The sequence below is a fragment of the Trichechus manatus genome, unplaced genomic scaffold (genome assembly GCF_000243295.1).
Source record: "Trichechus manatus latirostris isolate Lorelei unplaced genomic scaffold, TriManLat1.0 scaffold00038, whole genome shotgun sequence".
Taxonomy (NCBI): Eukaryota; Metazoa; Chordata; class Mammalia; order Sirenia; family Trichechidae; genus Trichechus; species Trichechus manatus.
The window spans coordinates 8,183,689-8,203,283 of NW_004443974.1; the positions used below are offsets into that span (position 1 = coordinate 8,183,689).

General features: G+C 36.6%; 1 protein-coding gene across 1 annotated transcript in view; it reads right to left on the bottom strand.

Moving 5' to 3' along the window:
- The window catches only part of DENND1A (DENN domain containing 1A), a 545,605-nt gene that overhangs the window by 390,112 nt on the left and 135,898 nt on the right, over positions 1-19,595 (bottom strand). The window contains exon 2 of the mRNA XM_004375649.1: positions 699-748. Within this exon, the coding sequence (XP_004375706.1) occupies positions 699-748 (50 nt within the window). The remainder of the gene's footprint in view (positions 1-698; positions 749-19,595) is intronic.

A 19,595-nucleotide genomic window follows, 5' to 3' on the forward strand; every position in this document is an offset into this window, starting at 1 on the left:
TTGTTACCATTAACCAGTGGCTTATATTTTAAAAACTCTCAGATTATTGTAATTATCTCAGAGTCCTTATAGTTGTACCTCTCCAAGAAAGTTTATCATAATGTAAATACTAAAATGTTTAGATGGTTTGGTATTTTTTAGTCTAGAAATCTATAGAAAATACTGGTTTCCCCAGAGACACAATTCTTAGCCACCTAAACAAAATGCAAAACATTCTTCAGCAACATGCTATTTATCTTTGAAAAAGCTGAATACCTTTAAACAAGATAGGCCTGTGTGGATTTAAATTTTAAATTAAACTCTAGAAAATACAAGTCTACATAATATTTATAAGGCCAGGGAGTCAGGTAATATTACTTGTTTAAGTAGAATATATTCAGATTTAAATAAAAATTAAATAGTACTGGATTAAATACCAACCATTCTTAAGCATGGTTTGACTCTGATAACCAAAATCAGAAATTTAATGTCATGCAAAATACAGCTCACAAACTAACCAACGCAAAGCTCTAAGCTTTAAACTTTTTGATAATGTCAATAAAATCCCCAGAAAAGGAGAATACTGCAACTCTCCTTGGAACATAGGTGTTTTAAATCATGGTTAAACAGACAGAATGTTAAGAATGGTATGGTTTTTATTTTCTATAGGAGGTTTATTGACACTTTTTTTCTACTAAAGTTTGAAAATCTGACACTACCTGTCCACACGGAAGGGGAAACAAAACTTGGTCAAAGTCTGTAGAACTTCCTGTGGAGAGAAAGAGAGATAATTTATACATCTAATGGGATCAATAAATCTAACATTAACCACAGCCATACAATCTAGCAACTTTACCCTAAAGAAAGAGGAGACAGATGAAGAAATATGGGCTTTATCAATTACATGGGAGGAGTACCAGGCAGTCAATCATGAGAAATAATAAACATGATCAAACTTCATTAAAAATGAAAAATTAATCAAGGATCACACATGGGCAAGCAGCAGGAGCCACGCAGGAAAGCTCTGAAGGGAGGGAGGCGGTTGGGTTGCTGAGTGTTAACACCCCTCCAGGGACCATCTCCAGCCTGACCATATGGATCAGAGTGAATAACACCAAGCCACATGGGTTTGGCCTGGCAGGGCCGCTGTTGCTGGCATCGTTTTTGCCTGTTACCTAGGAACAGAGGGGGCCGGGATTAGCCAACGCTTCCCAACATCAATAGGCCAAATCACAAGCAGAATATAAAGCCAATTTGAAGAAAATTGTCCTGAATGTTGTCAACTGAACTTTTTGGAGCTTAAAACTTTACTCACTTTATAAAGAAGTTGCCATTTCTAGCAGAAATTCATTTTGTAATTAAACTGTAACAATTTTAAGAATGCACTAATTTTAGTTAAATATCGTTAGCATTGGTGGATACACTTACCTGCTTGTAATTTATTAAAATCCAAAGCAAACTACCAGTTTAAATATCTTTAAACAAATATGTAGGCACACAAAACCAAGCACACTTTTCTGGGGTAGTGAGAAGTACAAAAAGTAGAGTGCTATTTCAAAGACTTATTCATAAAAGGCAACTGTCTCACATTAAGAGAAGAATAAATACTGGTACATGAGACACAGTATACAGTGGTGCATGTCTTTTCCCAACAGACACGTTTCACATATACAGCATATATACACATAGCTAAACACATACACAAAATTTATTATTACTTACTTTGTAGAATTTTCTCTAGCTTTATTTAATTTAACTGCAGACTTGGTTAGCCTGTAGTCGGTGCTTATTATAAATTCATAGATAATGGTATACATTTTTAAAAAGTATTCTTTCCATGCATTTGATTTGCTTGCTAACTATTTAAGATCTCAACTTTAAGACAAAATGAAGAATACATTTTTTAGTCATTGAGAAGCTGGTTCAAATTAAAACAATCCTGCCCACTGCAAATCCTAATCCAAGTGATAAATTAAAGATCAGTTTACAAATGTAGCACTTTTCTAACCAATAATAATGAATTATCAATGCTAACCGAATTGATGCTTCTCGCTTCATTTATTTTTAAAACCAGTTCTATCATTCAAGAAATAAACCACATCAATCTAATAACTCACTCAATGAAGCAGAAAGCACATTGACTTGCTCTGCCACTGCATGTTCTGCCTACATAATTCAACTGAGCATATCCTATTTTTTAATATCATCTTGGTCTGGTACTATGTATATCACAGCACTGTTATGGCATGTCATTAAATAGTCAATGAATAGGAAACCAAAAAAATGAAAAAGAGTGGATAAGAAAACATTACCTCAGCATATTCTAAAATGCACTATAGATACACTAGTTAATTTCAGTGTGGCATTCAAAGTCCATATACATTGTTTTAAAATTAATTTGTGGTTAAATAAATTGTAATAGCTAATCAAGAGTCAGAAAAATAAGAACAAATTTATCAGTGCAGATTGTTATTATCAGGCAAACACTGGAAAAAAGATCACATAAAACATCCATTTTAATGTCTGCAGCTTTGGTTATAAAATACACTTTAACCCATATGCAAAACCCCAGTAATTTACTCACACACACAAAAATTCCTTACATATTTCCTTTCACCTCAAGTTTCAAATAATACCACAAAGCATCTCTTAACTTCAGTATATATATGAAGCATTCTTTAAAACGCAGCACCAAGTGCTCAGACATTGCCAACATCAGCTACAAAGACAGTTATCCTTTACCCCTCAAAAGTTACAGGTGCAGAAAGCGCTTCTCTACTCTATGCTGGAGCTTCACTGGCAAAAGGCCTCAAAGATTTTTGAAAGAAAGGACCCCCATGGCTAAGAGAAAGCATTGTGCTCTACAGCAGAGTCAAAGGAATCTAATATGCCCAAGTTATTACTCACTACAATATAGAAACTACTTACCAGTTTCTAATGTCAAGAGTAATAACCAACCTTAAACTTGTCTGTCAGATAATATTAGAACAAATAACAAAATACTCAATTTAGGCTGAGTATAACCCACCTCCCAAGAGCTTTCCTTTTTACCCAAGAAAACAGTGATAAGTCTAATTAAGCACAGGGGAGGGGGAACACAGGCAAATTAGGCACATGTGTATATTACAATATGTTTCTTCATGTTTATGATATTATAAGAGCTTGATATTCCAGTTTAAGTCAAACAAGATGTTGGTGTGATTGTCAGAGGAGAAAACAAAAATGAGCATCTACTCCGTGTCAGGCATATTCATATATTATCTCAATCAGAACTGAAATATCTACTTCTGAGTTGCAGAAGGGGAGGAGGAAGAGGGAGGGAAAAACAAGCAACATTTTTTGTAAATAAAGACTGCTGAAATCAATTTTCATAATACTAATGTTTTCCTTATATAAAAACATTCAACCACCTTATCCTCTTTTTCTAAAGAAAAATACCATTGCTTGAATATGAAAAATACCACTCTCTTAAGAGAGGAGGGCTTTAAATCCCTGATTTAAATATATCTTGTGCATTATATTTATGGCAGAGTATCCTACAATCTTTCATTATTAACTTTATTAGGAACACAGTCACCAACCAGATACCAGCTCTTTTTTTCTCTCTAGAACCTATGTTTTGGCTAGGGGACTTTCTTTGTAGATGGTAATTTTCCTGTTCTATCCCTCCTTTCTCTTGCCTACCCAAGCTCTTTCAGACAACCAGCCTCAGTACAACCTCAACTACTGTGACATAAATCGGATCTTCGGGATGCAGCACAGCTGATGAAATGTAAATGACTTCATTGCTAAGGCAGGGGGTGGAGAGGATTGTGTGCCAGTACTCCAGATCAATTCCCAAGTTTATATTTTCACAAATCTTTTTATGTACAGTTTGATTTTTTAACATTTTAATGAGCAAAAAAGTGAATCTATAGTAGCCAGTCACCACAGTTAAAGAGCAGGGCATGAACTAGATCCCAGGAGGGAACCAGTCCACCATGTCACCACCGGCTTTAGGACATTTGCCACCTGGTTCCATGTCCCCAGGTTCTAACTCTTTTCATAATCAAAACACTGCTGACATTATAAACCCCAGACGGGTTTTCTAAAATCCCTCCCAATCAATATATCCAACACATAACTTACTGGAGACAACACTGAGCTCATTGATTAAGATGAGTTCAGTAGCAAAGTTTTCAAAATAAATGAGACAAGAATACAGTATTCAACCCCTTTGTGTCACCACACAATTTGTGAAATAGGCAATTTCCAAAAGGGCTTTTCTTCCTAACAAAATATACGACACTTCATGTGGGAAGAAATAAGAGCAGAGGGGGCAGGGAGGAAGTGTTGCACAGACCTTTCAATTATGCATATATTAAACAGCAGATTACACAGTGTGGTAGAAAAACAACAATATCTACAGAGCTCTGCCCACAAGGAGATACCAAGCCTCAGAGCATGAACCAAAAATATGAAATCAGCACACCTATCACTGGATTCACTTGCAAAAGAAATTCAGAAATGAACTTAAGATGCATCTCAGTCTACCTTGAATTCATTTCACCCAGTTTGAATTTTCATCTGGTCAGAAGACCCATCAAGGAAACTTACTCCAATGTAGGGAAAGTAGATTATGTTCTGCTCAGACAGACTGAGCCATTCTGTTAAAAGCCTGGTAAAGATTTAAATTTATAATTTACCCATCATAGAATACTACCTGGAAGCAAAACTTTGAAAACTAAATTCAATAGAGTTAACTGGAATTATTAATAATGAGAGGCTAAACCAATTCACCCTGAATTTGGAGTACACAGGGTAGGGAGCAAAGATCCTGCAATGGTCATTAGTTCAGATGTCAAATACTTTCTTTTCATTGCTTCATTGAAACCTATAAACAAAAATTAGTTGTATTTGGCAGATGAAAACAACTGACAGGCAGACACAGACATACACATCCACAAATAAATGCCATCTGAAAGACAAAAGCCCAGGCTGATTACAGGGCCCACTGGGGTTACAGAATGTTGGGAGATGAAGCACATTCTCAATAGTTCAAAAGGGGGGGAATGTGTGCCGGAAAACATTTAAATAAAGGAAAGAGATAGCCTGAATAAATGAATGTATTTAAAATGTGTAAAGCTACAAACAGCCTCATTGTGCCTTGCTGGAAGCCGATACAGCAGTCAGTAATAAATATCATAGATTATTTAACTTTGTTCAAAAAGAGAGTGAAGGAGGGGAGTGAAGGGGAGAGAAGGGGTGACGGTGGGAGAACATTTCCTGAGTTTCTTATACCTAATTTATTTGTTCATTTCAAAATGCAGATATGTGATGAAACGATCAGGGGAGCTCAAATTCCTGAAATACTCCACTTCGGTGTTTAAATTTTTTTTAATAGCATGAGGGAAATGCTGACTCCCTAAGTCCTGCAATTGGGATCAGTGCAACTGACTTGAAAGAAAAGCCTTTGATTGATGATCTTAAAACTCACGTTGAAAGTTAAAAACAGAACACATACAAAATCCAAACATACAAAAAGCTAACCAAATTTCTACTTTAAGCCATTTCAAGTTAAAACCAGGAACTCCCTGTGAAAGCTAACAGAGATTTTAAACGCTATGATCAAGAAGGGTAAACCAAAATGGTAAAAAGTTCTTCAAAGCTTAATTAACACCAAGTTTAAGAATGTTGATCAGGAGTTTCCTAGATATGAAAACAGGAAATACAATTTTTCTCCTTCACTATAAATGTCAAATTAAATCCAAGATCTATATTATACTTACAACGAATTTTTAATTTTTTTTTCAGTGAGGAAAAAGAAGCTTTGAATAAAAAGCTTTGAAAGGTCTTTCAACACCCGAACATAAAAGCTGGGTCAAATTTCTAACAACGCTGCTCAAATGCTAGAGTCAGCTTCCTTTCTTTGGTACATTTCAATATTTACCTCTAGTTTATTTTCTTGTAAACTTTCATTAATATTGAGTCATGTATATGTTATAGTTATGCTAATGTGTATAATACTTAATACAGATAGTTGTTGTAATTCAAAGATAACATTATAATAAAATATAGAAATTTGTCATACTCCATAAACTTGTATCATATAAACTTTATATCTAAATTATCAAGGACATTAAGTACATGAATGGAATGCTTACAACTGCAAAGGAACAACTTCCAGAACTACTAAGTCTAAATCGCCATGATGTTTGACGTCCAAGGTAAAAATACTGAATATTATAAAATTTTTTAAAATTCTTTTCAATTATTTTATCGTTCTCTTTCTTCAAAATGTTACTTAAAACAAAACTGTTCCCAAATTACAGTAGTGTAAAACATCCTTTATTCCAAGATTTCCTTTTACTAACTTTAAACCTTACAGCAAAGGAGTTGAAAATGGGGGAGCCATATTTATAAGGTCAATGTTAAACACCAATAAAATTCCTAATACTTGTTTTAAATACTTCCAAAACGAACAAATGATTTGGTTACAATCTCTTATAATCAGCATTCAGTGGCATCAGTAATGTAATTTCTTGTACTTAATATTATTCCAAGATTTTGCCTTGTTCATTTCCTTAAACATTTTAAATCCTGTATGTAATGTGAACACTTATCAATATTTCTCAAAGGAAGAAAGGTTGGGGGAAGTAAGAGGGGGGAGTGAGGACACAAGTCAGCGCATACCAAAGGAATAAGGTCCCAACAGTAAAACTGTAAACATGAATTCACTGAAGAAGCAACTTGCCCTCAGGAAGATACTTTAAAAAAGAAAAAAAGAACACTGATAGAAATACTATTTTGTAAGTATATTAAAAGCTGTCAGCTTTTAAATATTTTAAGTGCACACAAAAATGTGCACAGATGGGCAACTTTTCTGCTCACATTAGTCTAGAAAAAAAAATCTTTCATTATGAAGCTCAAAGTCCTTGAATTTTTTAAACTTAATTGTGCCTCTATTTCTTAGAATTCACACCCCAAGGCCAAAGCTTTCCTGCCACCAGTCCTTCAAATCTGACTTGGACATTACACGGGAGGAGGCTCCAAGCCTCCCTGAGGTCTCACTCCTTTTACAACACGTGAAAAAGCAGTCGGTAATGGGCCCATGCTGAATTCACTGCTCTCCATGTCTCCTCTTGGGACATAAGCCTAGCAGATGTGATAAAAACTGTGTCAGAGAAGTGGCTCTAGTTTGTGCCTTAATGACAACTTAAACCTCTAAACCAATACAACCAAAGGACTAACAGAACTGGCAGTTACCTCTCTCTCCTGCCAATCTTCAAATATCTCTGAACTAAATTAGCACCTCTACCCACAACATCCCCTGCCACCCTACAAAATCCATTCTAATTTTAAAAGATAAATGAATTCAGCACACACGTCGGCGGCACAAGTGTCTGAGCTGTGTGTGTGACCTATAATTAAGCCTTAACACATATTTCATGTAGTTTATATTTTCTCAAGGTATGACTGTACATTCAGAAAGGTAAATTCCATTCTGATCACCACCCCAGTAAACCACATTAACACGTACAACTGGTAGACTTACGATTTCCAAAAAGTGTCTAAAGGTCTAAAAAATATTTTAAAATATGTTCAACCATAGAAAAGAAAAGCGATATTCTGTATTACTGAAGCATTCTAATTATTAAAATTTACACAGGAGAATTTTTAAAACCATGGGTGGCTATACTTTTCATTTAACTTGTAAGAACTCTTTGTCCTACCTAATGATATGGTTCCAAAAAATAGATTTAAATATGTACTTCTGATAACATTGTCTAAATTTTATAATTCAGCCTTCAGATGATAGGCCTTTTCACCCAGTATCTTGAAAGCCTATTCAGTCACAATTGCATCCTCACTTAATCAGCAATCATTGTTCTGCGGTGCAGGACTCTGTTGTCAAGACAAGCACCAAAACCTTAAAAAAATTTTTTTCAGAACTGGCATAAGAAAAAAGTGATCTTTGTCAGACAAGGACAAATTTATGCAAATCTTTTATAAACATTCACAAACATTTATTTAGCTTTTGAAATGTTGGCCTCATTTGAGAGCATGAAAATGAGGGGGAAGTAGGAAAATGCAAAGGACAGCTTAGAAGCTGGCACACTACATAAATATTCAGAAGGAAGATTATAGGATTCATGTTAGGCTGTCTTAGGCTTCTCCAAAGTCCACACAGAATAGCAAAGAACAAAACTAACGAGAAGTACAGCAGATGTTAGACAATGCATCAGCCTCTTTTCCTCTCTCACTTGGCTATACTTGGACGCTTTTATATTTTCTTTCAATATGGTTAGGTCATTCAAGGATTCTCCTATAGACTCTGTATTGTGGCTACAAATCTATAAGCTGGAGGTCTGTCAGCTTTCCAAAAGTTTCCAATGAAAAGGCATTATGCAAATTCTACCTCTCTTACCCTCTTTCAGGGGGGAAAAAAAGCCTCCAGTATGCAGTCATCAGAGTATTGGAAGCCCCAGCCTTCATTTCTGTATAGCTGTGTTTGCCTCAGGGCCACGCTGCTTGTTTTGACAGTGGATCCCCCTAGATAGTTGGGATTAGTCGAGCTTGTTTAGATAAACTTGAAATCAAGGCCTTCTCTAGGTAGACAGCTAGATGTAGCTACCGAGTTTCCAGCTGCCTCCTCCTTTCATCCCAAAACAACTGCAGATTCACAGTAGCTATCACAGCCACAGGCTATGTCACATACATAAGTACAAAATTAAAGGCTGCTAAAAGAAGCCTTTGTAAGTCTTAGTGCTAAAATAAGGAATCTGTACTGCTTGGTTTATACAAATTATTCTAGCACTACCAGTATGGAACTGAAATCATCAGTTAACAAGGCATATTAATCAAGGTTCCCAGCTTCTTCTGATCGACAGGATTATAGTTTGGTAATATCCCTAACCTTGTGCTTATTAGCTCTTGTATGAGAATAATAGCTTAAAATGTTGAAAAGGAAATAACAGGTTTTATTTATCCAGTGGCAAAGGATGTTAGACAGCATCAACAAACATTGTGAGCAGAATATGAAGATTAAAATATAAATATCAAATCTGCTATTGAGAAACAATTTTTTTTTAGCAATTGATTAGACAAGGTCTCACTAAACAATCGTCTCCAATTACAGAACTGTTTCAAGTCAAGTTTTATTTCCCACAAACTTGCAGATTCTGATAGCAATGTATAAGGAGGGTTGGATTCAAGAACTGAGGAAATTTATACACAGAGAACAGACCAATGACATCTCATTACAAAGACAGAATGCAGGTGATATAAAACACTATTGAAATTTTTAAAAATCATATATTTCAAACAGTTCTCCAAAATCTAATACTCAAGGATTTTTTCATCTTTTGTAACTAGGAAAAAAGTCTCTTTAGAGAGCCAGCAAAATACAAGCAAAAGGAAATAATTCAGTCCCACATATATGTTTTATTTTACTTTTATATCTTGCTCCAGCATGTAGATGGTAATGTTTACGGAGGCTGCTTGGGATAAACTAAACACAACAATGGTACTGGAATAGGTTTAAATATTTTCCAGAACTGTTCCATACAATACAGATGTTCCCTTACCTCTGACCACACTATCAAACACAGATCGCAGAACTTAACAAGTTCACATATCACCACTGAAATTGTATTCTTGTAATTCAACAGGTTAAGTCACTATTTCAAAGAAAAGGTCCAAAACATTCAAGACATTCTGGAATTGCAGTCCTAGATGTGAGCTTTTCCTATGAATTTTTTGGTTCATTTCATGTACAACTTATAATCTAAAGAAGAAGTTAGCAAACTTTTTCTGTAAAGGGCCAGACAGTAAATATTTAAAGCTTTGTGGGCCACTTACATCTCAGTGGCATATTCTTCTTTGTTTTTTACAACTCTTTAGAACTGTAAAAACCATCTTAGGTTTTTAGCTCGCAGGCCATAACAAAAACAGCCCCCAGGCAGGATTTGGCCAGCTGGCTATAGTTTTCCAACCCTTGCTCTAAAGTGTTAAGGAGCCTGGTCACACAACATAACCCAAACAAACTCACAAACACACAACAACTCAAATTAAGAAATTTCTACAAGGTAAAATGGCAATGCCAATCCTGTTGGTTCTCTACTGATGCGACAATTTACACAGGATTGTAGTTAAGTGGTCAAACACTTACTGCATACAAACAAGAGAACACATTTTTTCTTTTTCCTGCAAACTTTAAAAAACATTAAAAAACCCAAATAATTAAAAATAAAACAGACTTCCACCATCCAGAATTCACAACCGTCTTGTCGCATGGGGGCTCTTCATAGAAACAATTCCTTCTTATATTAACAGTTAACTTCTACAGGTAAAGTCCAGGGGTTTGTTTTAATGGTCATATGTGGAGATGACCAAGAAAGGATTCACACCCTCTGTACCGCTGAGAGCCCTTTGAGAGTTGCTTTCTTTATGATATTTTACAAAGTAATATTAAAGAGAAGAAAGCTTCTTCTGATGCTCTACTCGCCATTCACTCACTTGAGCACATGTTATGTGCCAGACATTCTGTTAGACAGACATAGAAGGGCTTCCTCCTATCTATGTCACTACTTGATTTCTGGCCCCTCTTTCAATTCCATTCCCTTAAGTGGTGTTTCCCAGGATTTTATTTTCCTTCTTATCTCCTCTACTAATAGTCCATCTACACTTCAATTTCGGTTATCATCATATAAATACCTTTCAAATTCAAATCTTTACTTCTGAACTCTCTCTCTCAAGCGCCAGGTTCCTATTTCCAGCTGCCCATTGGCCATCTCCACCTCCAACCCAACATGTCTAAAATCCAGTCTCATCATCTGGGCTCCTGGTAAACTGTTGCTTGCTAATCCCTTTCAACTCATCACATCAAGAAAGGATCTCAGGCTACCATTAATATCTGCTGATAGATGATCCATTCATGTGACTTACAATCAAATATTTCCCAAGGTTGTTGAATTTCAAAATAACTCTGCAGAACAACTTCCAATTCCTTAAAACCTTTCCAAATGTTAGTAAACAAGTAAAGATAGGGGATAAGGGAGTCCCTGAAATCAAGTATATTTCAAAGTCTTCTTAGAAAAGAAAACTGATATATTTCCCTAAACAATAAATGTAGTACCAGACAATGTGCTGAAGGCCAGGGATAAAGCAGTGATCAGGCAAGATGTAATCCCTGTCTGCATGGAGCTGACAATCTAGTTGAAAAGACAGATGCCATACAAATGAACACACTAATACATAATTCAAACTGTGACAGGAGCTGTGAAAGAAAAGTACAGACTGCTCTAAGACAAAATGACAAGAGGCCTGAAATTGAGATGGAAGGGTCAAGAAAAGCCTCTTAGGAGGTGGCACCGAAGAATGAGTAGGTATTAATAACTAGGCAAAGATTGAGAGAAGGGGATTGGGGCAAAAGCATGAGCAAGGGCCACTAAACAAGAGAGATTGTGGCACATTCAAAGAACTAAAATAAGCCTGGCATACTGGAGCTTGGGAATTGAGGAAGAGAGTAGCAGAAGATGAGGCTGGCAGAAGCCAAATCATACAGGGCATCATAGGCCATGTTAAGAAGTCTGGACTTCATTCTAGTGCACTGGAAGTCACTGGAGAATTTGGATCCTTTTACATCCCACTTGCATGCTACTTTCTAGCCCCTCCATCTGCCCCTAAGTCTTTCAGATTTCAGGGGGATACAGAAGCTATTCTCAGTGAGCTCCTCACCTCTCCTGAGTTCCCATCCCTATCTTGTTACTATCATTCTTATCACCAGACTGACCACCCAATTCCTGCACATCCGTCAGGCCTCAGGGAAGGACGACAAGCCTTACACAGGAGACTTTATTTGTAATAATTCTGGCAGCAGGGACAGTAGTTGTGGTCAAAGAGAACAACAAAAGGAACTAACAAATTTGAACAGGACCACCTCAAATCTGTCTTCAGAACCTGCCTCCTTACAACTGGTACTTCTTCTGAGCTCCCATTTTCCCACATACAGAGAAAGCACGTGTGGCTTTTTATTGCAATATCCTTCTGTACATCATTGAGTCTAAGAAGCCATTGACTACAAAACTATTTTTAAGTACCACTTTAAAAAAAAAAACTGCAAATGAAATGATATGCCATCAGCTATAAGATGTATCCCAATTTCAGAGATATTAAAGTATTTTTAAAATCAGTATCTTGGAATTGATTAATATATTTACAGGTCTGTCTCCCCCACTAGAATGCATTGAAAAATTGGAGATCCTATCCATTGCCAGTGTCTAGCAAAATACCTAGCACAGAGGAAACAGTCAGTGAATGATACTGCTGAAAAAAAATGACTGGATGATAGCTTGGAGATTTACAAGGGGGAAAAAATTAGCATTACCTGGGCATTTATTATTGCCAACAGTCCACATGCCGTCTTGTTTAATTTTCATATGAAGCAGTGAGACCATGTGGGTCAAAGCATAGGCTTGAATGTACCAGAGACTCAAACTTTAAGGCTAATATTTACTCTTCACAAAGAAAATGAAAAGAATAGGGAAAACTATTAAAGATTATACAAATGTAGTATTGGTCATTCTGTCAAAGGTCTACCATTTATGACTAATCACACTTATGCCTACTAACACAAGAATTATGCAGATAATTTAAAAATGTCTAATTAAGTTATGGAGGCCTGGTGGCACAGTGGTAAAGAGCTTGGTAAAGACCAAAAGGTCAGCAGTTCGAATCCACCAGCCACTCCTTGGAAACCCTATGGGGCAGTTCTCCTCTGTCCCATAGGGTCACTATGAGTCAGAATCAACTCGACAGGAAGAGGTTTAGTTTGGTTTTGGTTAATTAACTTATAAAAGTTTCTTTTGATTATAAAATGTAAATTATTCAACCTTTGTTTCTCTCATTACCAATGGTCATCTGCTCTGGAGGGGGTTAAGTGACAAGTGGAAGAGAACTGACAAAGCAGCTATTATGTGTCAGGTCCTGTGCTAGAAGTTTTACATATGCTCAATTGACCCTTACAGTAATCTTATGTAGATACTCTCACTCTCTTATAGATTAACTAAACCTTGAAAGCTGGGTAAAATTAGTTCCAGATAAACAGGTAAAAAAGTAACTTGCCTAACTGGAAGTAGGCAGTAAATGAAAGAGCTAAGATTCAAACCCTAGTTTGTCTACCCCTGCAGCTCAAGCTCTTCCCACGGTCCTCAGCTTGCTGCGTTGTTGACTACAAGTGAGACTTTCAAGGGAGAGATTTTCATTTTCATTCTCAATCCCTATTTGATTAGCATTTTGTCTCCACAGTTACAAATAGTCATACAGCTAAAACCTTTGAGTAGCCCTCCACGCTGAACGAAGCTACAGAGTAGCCCTCCATGTTGAAAGAAGTTAAAGCCTTTCTCCCACCTAGCTTTCCAACTGCAGCAGTGGAGTAAAAGACTTGTGTTGTTCTGTTAAAGGGCTTTACGGTAGGGTGACCTTATGTGTCAATTTACCCAGGACATCCCAGTTATGCCTGTGTACAGGCAGTGCCCAGATTACGAACAAGTTCTATTCCTAAATCTGTCTTTAAGTAGAATTTGTACATGAGTCACAACGGTTGTACAGTTGGTATCTAACATCAGTTAGTCAAATGTTTGTCTTAGTATGTAGTATATAGTGTACCTTTCTATGCATAAAAAGCATTAAAATAACACTTCCAGATACACTAAAACATCTTTAACATAATAATACAGTAATAATAGTAATAATGTTTTGGTACGTATCACAAAGTAGTGCCCATTTGTTATTACGAACCATTGTGTGTACCTCAAATTTTTAATACAAAAGGCTTTCCGGGGGTTGGTTCATAACTACGGGTTGTACATAAGTTGGACATCCTGCCTGTAATAATAATGCTGCTTTCACTCTCAAATATGTCCAGGATACTATGGTTAACAAAGTCTTAGAGAAAGGGAAAACCATGGCTTATCTGGAGAGTAATGAAAGAACAAATAAAGGTATTCATTCCATTTGCCTGTGATGAGAAATTGAGGGTGGCGTTAGAAGAGTTAGTTTTTTATCACTTGACTCCAGGCTCTTTATCTACACTACGGACTTATCTGCACTCTGGGACTTAACACAATATTAGACCTCATCAATTACATGGAAGCAGCAAAACCTTCTCTTTGCTTCATTTTCCTCATGCTATGTCAGAAAACATTTATTGAACTAGAGTAATTCAGATATCATGTATGCATTATGCCTACCTCTCCTGCCAATCCTACAAGGTTAGTATTATTTCCTCATTTTGCAGATGAAGAAAATGAGGCTTAAAAAGGTAACATTCTCGCCCAAAGTGACATATCCAAAGCTAAATTTCGTATAACATGGGGATATTTACCTTCTAACTATTCTTTTGGCCAAACATTAAACAAACAAACAAGCAGACAAACACTTAAAATTCTGGGGTGGGGTGCTATTTCTTAAGAAATAAATGAGACATGAATAATGGAAAGTATTTTTTAGCTGCCATTAAATCTGTATATCATAATGGATACCTTTAAAAAAAATTCAAAAATACTTCTCAATTTGCCAGGAGTTTAGCTATCTAGAAATGACTGGCAGATTGGAAGAGGTCTCTGATAAAAATAACGTTCTGAACAATTTACAGTTTACATTTCTAAAACTAGGTATTACATAAAGAAATACCATGTTCAAAATACATTTGAATATGAGAAATCTTAAATGCTTCTGGTTAACGCTCTGCTAGGTAAGCTGAGGATCAATACATTTATGTTTTGGTTTGCCCATCTCTGTTCAAATTCTGAGCCCAAAGACCATAATGTGAAGACTATTCAGTTGTTTATTTTGTTTATCAAATAGTTAGCCTACTAACATCCATACAGACCCCTGGTGGCACAGTGGTTAAGAGCTTGGCTGCTAACCAAAAAGATTGACAGTTTGAATACACCAGCTGCCCCTTGGAAACCCTATGGGGCAGTTCTATTCCGTCCTATAGGGTCGCTATGAGTCGGAATTGACTTGATGACAACAGGGTAACATACATACACGATACTAAGTCCTAGACATGGACATGAAGCAGGCAGGAATCCCGGACTTCCAGTCTAGGGGAGGGAGAGGACAGGTAAACAAGTAAACGCAATAAAGTGTTCAAGGTTTTCTGATAGAGGTCTGGACAAAGTAAAAGAAAGGTGCTGTCAGGCTGACCCTGGGGATGCAAAAGACTCCTAATAGAAAGTAACATTTGAGCTAACTTTTGAAAGATGAGTCAGTAAATGATCTCTGATAAGCTCAACATTCTTAAAAAGACAGTCTCAACTATTTTATAAATACCTTTTTGCCCACCAAGCCCCATCTGCTACATGCACATGTACACACATATGCACACAAGCCCACAATCTGGGCTTCATGTTGTATCACATTTGAAATCTGAAACTGAGCAAAGTTAGATAGTTTGAAATTATGGTAGCCAGAGGAATCTTAACTATACTATACTGCATATCAGTATTTAAAAAATTAAAGTTAACAGTAATACAAAGTACTATTCGCAACCAAAAGGGCTAATTTACAAAACTAGTGGGACCCATTACTAAATTTCTGAGGTTTTATACATGGAAAGTCTCAACATACAGTTTTCACAGTAAAATAAAATAAATAAATAAATAGTTACCTGAAACCCTTTCATTGCCATTTAAACATTTTTTATATTTTCAGTACATTTCAGAACATAAATAATCAGGACACTTCTGAATGTATCTCCTTTACTTGACAAAGTTCTCACTCTGTGTGTCACATTTGTGACTTCTCTAAATTTTGCACTGGAACAGTGTGAGTTTAGAAAGGGATGATTTTCCATAATTCTTTCTGGTATCAGTCTGAAATTCTAGAGGCAAATATTATTATCCACAATCTCAATACCTGACAAAACAAAGGCACCAAACCAGGTTATCCTTCTACCTTAAATCTACTTCTAATAGTTGTAGGTACTATGTAATTATTGGTAATTAGGTGCTATGTGTTGTTTCAAGCACTTTCCAAACCAAAACAACCGTGGCCGTCAAGTCAACTCGTAGCGACCCGACAGGACAGAGTAGAACTGCCCCATAGGGTTTCCAAGGCTGTAATCTTTATGGGAGCAGACTACCACATCTTTCTCCTGTGGAGCAGTGGTGGATTCCAACCACCAACCTTTTGGTTAGCAGCCCAGTGCTTAACCACTGTGCCACCAGGGCTCCTCTAAGCACTTTACACATTTCAAATCATTGAACCCTCACAGCAGTCCTATGAGAGACTTACTATTATTATCGCTAGTTTACAGGCAATGAAATAAAATCCTAAAGAGTAAATCCCAGTAAATGGCAGAGTGGAGATACAAACCTGAGTTATCTGGCTCCCAGTTCCATGCTCTTAATCACCACTATCATGCCTCTGTGCTTTCCTTTCTGGAATATTAACTCCTTAGCAATTATGTTTGTGAATCACATTATTCATTCACAATTACTCACTGAGCCCCTAATTTGTCCTAGATGCTAACAGGGGCCTCTGACACCGGCTACAGCCATTCCTATCCTTGAAACGCTCACAGATGGACAAAAAGACAGACACGTAAACAATACAACATAAGGGGTAAATGTTCCAAGTACTCTCCCAGCACTGAAGATCGAGTGACTAATTCAGTCACAGCAAGATTCACAGAGGAAGTGATATAAGCTTTAAGGATGAAGAAAAGTGTCCTGAGGGGACAAAAAGAAGAACATTCCAGCCATAAAGGCAGCTTGGGCAAAAATATAGAGGAAAGGTGCAAAGCATGCTGGGAAATGGTGAGGCATTCTATGTCTAGGTTGTATGGGGAAGTGGTAGGAGACAAGGCTGGAGGTTAGGTTAAGGTCAGATTGTGATGGGTTCTAAGTCCAAGTTACAAAAATTTGTCTTGATCTTGAAGGCTCCAGGGAATCAAGAGTTTTAACTAAAGAGAAGTGGTGTGATTTAATTTAGGTTTTAGAATAAGATCTCTCTGGCCGTCCTATGGAGGATAGTGATTATAGTAGGCCATTAGGAAGAGTCTACAGGAGAGAAGCTAGGAATGTGAACCAGTGGGAAATAGAAGAATAGGACAGACTAAAGAAGTTTAAGAGGAATAATTAATAGGACTTGATGGCTGCAGGCTTGTCGCTGCACCCAATGAGCAACAGGGACTCATTACGTGAGGTTAAAGTTGAGACTATAGTTCTCAAAAGTAGACATAGCCCACTTCCTTATAACCATTGGGCAACTCACTAAATATAAGACCATCCAACAGTATTCACAAATGCCTAAAATTTAGTGGAGTTTTTTTTGGAGCCACAATAAAACCAGGAGAATACTTCCAGTAAGACTGTGTAAGTAAGGTTGCAAAATTACCATTTCTTGTAGTCAGATTCAAGTAAGTGGTAGTGCAACACAGCTGTACAGCTTGGCGTGCTTTCAGAAAGAACAGTTCGAAAAGGATTTGTCTTTTTAATGAGTTCCTTCTATATAACTAACAGCTGGGGAATGACCAAATTTGGGAAGAAATCTTCGACTTAAAAGAGCCTTAAGTCAGAAAATGTCTCCATTTTTCAACTGAGTTTGGCTAAAAGTCTTGAAATATATTATCATTAAGAAACCAGTCCACTCCCATCCAATTCTTAAATTCACCCTTTTCTGGAAGTTGGTGTGGGGGGGAATCTGGATTTGGATACTACAAAATAGCACCTTTACATACAAAGTGGTTTTTTTTCACCAAACACTTGAAAAGCAGCAACCTAATGTTTGTCCAAAGTGATAAATTTGACTTGCACCACCACAGGGGAAAATAAGAAGCAACATGTGATATATTATTTAAGATTATTTTTTACCAATCTATGAGCTTACACTTGAAAAACATTTAAGCCAATGAATTGTCAACAACAGGACACTTTTAAACACATACAAATAAGCAGATGTTTAATCTGGTATACATGTATACATCTGCAATCTATCAACGAATCCTTTAAAATCTATAATGCAGTCCGTCACAATGGCTATATTTGTGGCAATCTTGGATATGGAAGCACCACTTGAAGAAAGCTGCTTCTGCAGGATGCTTTGTTGTTACTATGCTATCACCTTCAAGGTTTTAGGGTCTGTCAAGAGATTGAGAGTTTATATCTGTGGATGAGAAAAAAATTATGTTTCCAATTATAATCCCAGACTCTCAAATTACTAAGAAATATGGAAACTGATGCTTTAAGCAAGAGGTTGAAAAGTCCATGAATCAATAGTAAATCTTTAAAAAGCACACATCTAAAAAACAAGCCTAAAAGATGATTTCCTTTAAGGGCAGCTCCTAGACTTTCCACTTGGATTTCTCCATCCCACCCTTGTTAATTTTGCTAAATTTTATGGCACAAAGAATAAGAAATTGGAAGTACATGATTATGATTACATTGCAGCATCACTACCCAAAGGTTCTAGTTTTCAGAGACAGTCCCAATTTTAGATGTTCTGGCCATGCCATCATCCTCCAAACCTCATAACACCCTAGACATGCATTACCTTGGAACATACTAGACAGTATATTCCTTCCGGCGAGAGGTGGAATCTACTTCTCAATCCGTCATTACCTGATACGGTGCCTGGCTCACAGTCTGCAGACACTACTTTTAGTAGTCTCTCGTTTAATTAATATGCAAAATCAAACCTCGTCTCCCAGTCTGTTTCTGTCACCAAAACGAACAAGAGGTAAAAAATCAGAAAACACAGTCACTTGTAACTATAACTTAGCCTTTTTAAGAGCAGTCGTAGAACTATTTTAAAGTATGATCCAGTTGACCCTTATACAAGTAAATCCCTTTGGATGGGATTAAAATCAATTTTGACAACTTCTGTTCCCTGGTATGCAGTGTCATAAAAAGTTTCCAGGATTAAACTTGACCTCAACCACCATTTAAAGTAGACCTAATTTGAACAGACTGTATGAGTAGGCTGGAAGCATGACAGCAACCACTTTGGTGAAGAATGGGAAACAGCCAGGTCGAATTCCATTCTTTGTGAGCTCGGTGAATGCAAGGCCCAAAGGACCACAAACCTAAAGTCTCTGTTCCAACTGGGAGAGTCTATGGCTTAAACAAGCCCCTACAGAAAGATTAGCAGCATCTTTGTGCAATCAATGTAACATTTTATACAGACCAGGTATAATGCTGCTTATGCTTTTCTGCTAATAATAATGGGGAAAATCAAATTTTATCATTTGTTTTACGTTTTGTGTAAATATACATGTCTGTCATATCATACAATGTTGGTACAATGGTGCTTCCTTTCATAGTAACAAAAATTTTAGGAACTGTGGATTACATCTGTAATTTTCTTATGAACTAGAATTTCAATGAACTAGGGTATGAACAAGTTTTATAATAGAAATGTTTAGCCTCTGGCTGAGCAAGATATGGAAGAAAATAACACGTAAGTTTTCACACACATGAGCTCACTGAAAGAATGAGGCAACCACCAACATACAAGTAGCAAGTCTTGAGTAAATATTAGCTCTATAGTCTTTCTAATCAGAATCTTCTAACCAACTTACATAGGTAATATTGTAAACAACTATAAGCTAAAAAAATGTTTTCTTTAGA